Raw genomic sequence first — 6,161 nt, 5'->3', positions numbered from 1 at the left:
GGGCTTACAAAAACTCTGATAACATTCTCAAGTAAACGTGCACGAACATGCGTCGCTTAAATTATGATTATATATTTTTCAGATGGGACCAATAATAACTATATCATTAAAGCTCAAAACTCAAACTTATTCCATAGAAACTTATCTTACTTTCAGCAACAGTTTTCTCCAACACAACCTCTCCTCATAAAAACATCAACGACTCAGGAGCTGCAGCAGACATCCACTCAGAAGTTGTGTATTTTATATAAAATGAACCACTCCATATTCACTGATGTGTAGGCTTTATTTATGACAAGATGTGTAAATTATATACTGTACTTTTATTCCTTGTTTTCCTGTGCAATGTTTTATTATCTCTGTCTCTCGTTTTGTGTGCACTAAATGCAATACCACATTAGTATTCACTCGTGCGGCACAATAAAGTCTTTCCAAAACCACATGGTCTCATTGTGAACTTGGACTTGTTTGTGTTGCATCATTGAAGTATTTAAACAAGCTGATGTGATCCGGGAGAATGCTTTGTATAGTCTGCGTGTATGTAGGTTGGATGGTTGAGAAGGTGTATGATTTTTAGGAACATTAGGGATCTGTGAGCCACAATGAGAGGGACTTGGTGCAGGGAGTTCAGGGGGGGAAGCTCCATGGGACGAGGCCGGGTGGGATGAGGACAGTTTTTTTAAGATCCTGCTGTATCAGCAGACTCTCCCATCAGTGAGAGCAATAACTCTGACCATCAGTCAGTGAAAGACCAGGCCAACGAGTATGCATAATCCTTCATAAATATAAGAATTAGAAAACAATGATTATAAAACAAATAAATAACAAAATAATAATTAAGTACATAAATATATATATATTTTTCATGACACCCGAAACATACAAAATTTGAATATTTGTTTAATTTAGATATGCGAACTCTGTCTCAAAAGATGGACTGTTGACTTAGTGTTTACTCTTATTCCTCCAGTACATGTTTGTGTCTGGGATTTATGAGCTTAGACAATGAGGAAGATCTGATTGTGAAAGGTGTTCGAGTTGTTTTTCAAGATTCACAGACTTTTTTATTTTGTAGATTGAAAATGTATGCGCAGCACTCGGGATCTGCGCTTCAATGACTTTGTGATATCTTGTAAGATATGGCTGGCTTTGCGTAGTTGTACAGTATGAATGACCATGACTACAATAATGCACAGACAGACAAACAGACATGTGACAACTGCAACTGTCTCTTGTCTCTGTGCTGGTGTATACACTTTTGATTAAAAGACAAATTCCTTCTGTATGTGCTTTTTCCTCTCAGCTCAATTTCATAGAAGATCAAAACAAAGTGAAGATTGATTGTAAAAATAAATTATTAAACTCTATAAAAAGAGTGCAATCTTCACTCAGAACACAGTTGTTCTATAAGAAAATCACCATATTTTCCTCCTTGTTTTGGTATGTAAGTGTGTTTCTGTCCCATATAAACACCTGGGTGAACATCTGCCTCAGAGAGGGACAGTGTTCTAACCTGGGCAGAGGACACCCTCCTGTTTGAAGTGAGATAAATTGCAGGTCTGTAAAATTAGCCCTATTAAGCAAACAGTCACATATATCAGCAGGTTCTGTCAGTGAAAACTACCAGGTGTTATCACCGACTCCATGTTCAACACTTGGGCTAATAGAGGGGTGAGCAGACCTGCTGTGTCCAGCACAGACGCCTTTGAGGGGTGACCTTAACTTTGCATTCCTGCGTCCAATCTCTCACCTATGAAACTTTTCAATGAGATTGAGACTGTAAGTGCACATGTGCTCCGGTCAGTTGCTGTTGGTAACACGTGAGCGATTTTAAAAGAAGAAATCTCAATATTTTACAAGTTTATATTCAGTCTTAAAAATGTATTCATTTTAGCACCTAAAATGCTATCTAATAGTTCTGAAGATAATTTTGCAATGGGATTTTCTGAGCTGATGAAATGACCTGGACTTTGACCTGGAAACTATTAATACTTTTCAATCTTTTACCATAATCCCTGACAAAAACACACTTATATAAACTACCCCAGTGTTAAAAAAATGTTTCAATAAATGCTCACAATTCACTTTGTGCGTGAAGGGACAGATGAATGAAAATACCCCATCATCACTTCATCACCTTTTAAAACCTCCCATTGTAGTTCTGCAGTATATTAATATTATTAATCATTTAGTCGATTTGCTAAAACGTGAACATTTGCCAAGTTATCCCACGGGCTATTAAGACCTGGCCTCAGTGAAAGCTTTAAAGCGGGGTTATGAAAGAATCTAGAGAAAAGCACACAATATTACAGAGCTTATCTCTTCACAGCAGCCACAGGGACCAAGTATGGAAACTTGGATCAAGGGATCTGTCCAGTGACTGTTTACATTTCTCTCATTGTTTCTGCGTCACCGGGTAGCCAAAGCATTCATTACCCCAGCAGCTCCTGCTCCTCTCCTCCCAGCTGATGGCGTTGAATGGACGAGTACCAAGAAAAAGGAGGAAGCAGTTATTAAAGACAGAGGCAGGGGAACAATCCGTGGCTGGAGACCCCACCCTGGTTCCCCCCGGTCCAGCAACATGATGTTCTTCTCAGGTTGAGCTTTCTGTTCTGTAACCTGTTCTGCACACACATGCAGACAAAAACATCACTTTTCCATCTGCTGCCTGTACTTGAGTGTACTCTGGGGATGTCAACAAACATATTGTGGAAGATCATGCTTGGCTGCCAGAGGCAAACGCCCTTTTCCCGTAAACAACAACCTAATACAAAATGCACACAGTTTGGGGGAATCCTTGTCTCAGCGGAGTACTGAAGCGGAAGCAAATCAAATAGCTTCAGGGGGAATCCTGAGACAAACTCATGCATTGTGTTCCTTTGAGGTATTGTTCCCGGCTGTGTGGACTAATATTTCAACATTACATACCTTCCCACAATATAGTACACCTATTACTATGAAGCATTTCCTGAAATGTCTTCGGCCCTCTGTGACACTGAATTTGCTCCAATGACTGTAGATAAATGATCGATGACCCTCAACAGTCTGAAGTCTTATCTGATATTTGATCTTGATTCAACCTGTAATGCCCACATCCCTGATCAAATCTAAGTACTTTCAGTGGAGTGGTTTAGTGCTGCCATCTTCTGGCGGCCTTTCAGTACAGCTGCAAAAATCACACTAACGTTTGAGGATCAGCTTTATTGAATTTGCCAAATTACAGTAAGAAAACCAATATCTTGTCACAATAACTAGACTCATGGTTTATTTAGTTCCTCTTTGCAATCACCATTAGACGAGTCATGACTATAACTAATAATAAATCCATATTGCAAGAATATGACTTTTCGAAAACATGTTTAGTAGACAGTCAAAGGCTTCCAGGAGGAGCATCCGACGTCATCTCCTCAGTAGATCAGTCATTGCTGCCTTCTGTGTGTCCTCAATCCAATGTAGCATTGTTCTCTTGGCTTTTCAAACAGACTCTCTCCCTCTAGCGTGGGCCATTTCCTCTCCTGCATTCACACATTCTGTAGGCACATATGTAGAAAATACCTGCAACAGACAGAGACAAGTCTTTGGTGGTGTAGAGATAACACAATTTCATTCAATGGGTCAACTAACAATTGTTAATCAATCTGGCTTTGGATATATATATTAACATCTTATTCATACAGTATCAATGGGATTAGACATGATCTCAAAATACGCAGAAAACAAGTTTGTTAGTAACTTCTGTGGTTATTGCTTCTTCTGAGCGCTTTGACAACTGTCAACAATAATGTGCTTTATGTCTGGAGAAAGATTGACCGCCAGCATTTGTCCTTTCTCACCTGCAAAGAAGTTCATGAGCATGGCCACCCAGCCCAGTATGTAGGACCAGGAGAAGCGCCAGTCACCGAAGCGCTTCCCCAGGAAGTTGACTGTCACTCCAGTATAAATGGCCATACCCAACAGAACAAAGAAAGCTAAAAGGGGGACAGGGAGGTACATGTCAGTTATGATTAAGTTAAAGTTCAGCGTATGTGCGTCAATTCAGAGGAAAAAGGACTCACTGGAGACAAAAAACATGATTCCTGCAGCAAAGGAGCGGTTGAACCTTTCAAAGGAGGAGAAGTGAGAGAAGGACATGATGCCAGCGATGATGCCTGCAAAGCACGACATCCCTGAGAGGATCATGAAGGCCCTGGTGGCATTCCAGTAAGCTGGAAGGAAGCAGGTAGAAATCATCAGACATGTCATCATTACAAAGGTATTATTAAACATATAATAGACCTTTACATCCAAATAAGAGACCCACGAGATGGATCAGTGTATGACATCAGATAGCATTTCTCACACTTTAAAAAAAAAAGGCATGTCTCTTGCATTAGCAGGTGCTCAAAAACATACAGACTTTGAAATAGTTTGCAGGGGGTTGAAGGTTTTGAAAGACATCGTAATTGTCCTTACCTATGCTGTCAGTCTGCATGTAGCACTTGTTGGACATGCAGTACCTCCACAGACCCTGGTGGGCATAGTTTCCAGACATGCGGTACTGCATCCAGTAGTCAGTTGCGGTGGAGACCACCAACAGGATATTACCAACAATAGCACAGAACAGGCCCCCTCCCATGAAGCTGTACATCTTGAGCTGAGATAACGGCGCCGCTGCAGAGCAACTGCAACGTAGTAAGGGGAGATCGTGGAAGGTAAGTCCAGAGTACTGCAGATATTGTAACATCATATTTTGCTATTCACGTACTGCAAACAAACATTCACACACACTTGCAGTTCTTCCTGTCAAATTTTAGACATTTGACATTTACATACACATACTACTGTCTTAAGACCTGCAACGTAATAGGTTGAATGTACAATTGCTGTAATAAACACTGCACACATTAAAATATCCTCCCAGCATGGCACTATAAATGTACAATAACGTCCCTAAAAACGAATCAGTACTCAATATGTTCACTTAAATTCTGCCAACGCTTTGCAAAGGATCCACTCAAAAAAGGGTTGTGATGGTGAAACTCGATTGTTCATTTGGAGATCCGTTTGAAAACCACACATGATTTCAGCCAATGATAAAACCATTTCAACAACAAAAATATGACAAAAACATCTAAACAGAAAAAAAATGATTTCATATACGAGCATGTAACAAGCACATTTACAGTTGCTTGAACCCCCTGATTTGTAAATAGCATACTCAACGAACTTTGAATCAAACATACGTTATTTACCTCTTCTTTAGTGGAACCATCACTATTAGATGAACAGATGCAAAGCAAAACCTCAGTGAAAGCTATGATGTTGCAGTTTGTTGTTGTTGTTCCACTTCCCAATCCTCATGTCACACCAGTGCTTGTTCAGCTGTAATGAGGTTTTATCTGATTCTGCCAGCCTCTGTCCAATCACTGTCACCATATGTGAAAATGTATTGCTCCAGGATACACACAAAAAACACTCTGAAATGTGATCCCTTACCTTTTTTCTGGAAATACACCCTCTCTACTGACCACCTTTCTGAGGTAAAGATAGAAATGGATGGCGGGGAAAAGAGAGAGATTGAGAGCTGTTCCTCTCTTAGGGGGAAAGAGAGAGAGTCACAGAAAATACTACAACCAAAAAGCTGCCCCCTCCTTTTTCTGTCGATGAAAGCAGAATGCTTTGCTGCAATTAGTCTCCCTGTGTGGGATGCACTTGAATGAAACACCGTAGGGGTCACAGTGCATGTGACCCTGTACATTTGAGTGTGTGTCTGTGTGGGGTTTGTGAGGAAAAGGGGTGGTGGTCCATGTTTCTTTTCTGTTTTTGTAAATGGTGTTCTCTAGAATTGGGGATATGCATAGGTATGCAGGACTGTCTGTGTCAATGCAACATGCTGAAACACACACTTTTCTTTCAGTGCTGTCACACAGTGGCAGTGTGGAGGGACACATATAGAGGGAGCGCTCTATAGTGGCAGTGTCTCTCTACCTCTACTATAGGATTGTCTTAATTAAGATCAAATATAATATATATATATATATATCCTGAGATGAACTTTACGGACTATAGGGCTTGAAATTAATATCTAGATGGTAAAAAGTATCTCTCTCTCTCTCTCTCTCTCTTTCTTTCTGTCTATCTACCACAAACACTCAATCACAAAAGATTAACATACAAAACAT

At 40.2% G+C, this 6,161-nt stretch overlaps 1 protein-coding gene across 1 annotated transcript; it reads right to left on the bottom strand.

Annotated features, from left to right (window-relative positions):
- Window positions 1-3,493: 3,493 nt before the first annotated feature.
- LOC306708675 (lens fiber membrane intrinsic protein-like) lies at window positions 3,494-4,627 on the bottom strand (the record flags this gene model as incomplete). Its single annotated transcript, XM_079176567.1, has 4 exons — window positions 3,494-3,555; window positions 3,834-3,968; window positions 4,056-4,205; window positions 4,453-4,627. 4 exons carry the CDS (start codon window positions 4,625-4,627, stop codon window positions 3,494-3,496), a joined length of 522 nt encoding a protein of 173 aa, XP_079032693.1.
- Window positions 4,628-6,161: the final 1,534 nt, after the last annotated feature.

This window comes from Pholis gunnellus, assembly GCF_910591455.1.
Source record: "Pholis gunnellus genome assembly, chromosome: 16".
In the NCBI taxonomy this organism is placed as follows: Eukaryota; Metazoa; Chordata; class Actinopteri; order Perciformes; family Pholidae; genus Pholis; species Pholis gunnellus.
This window is presented reverse-complemented; position numbering and strand designations above follow the sequence as displayed.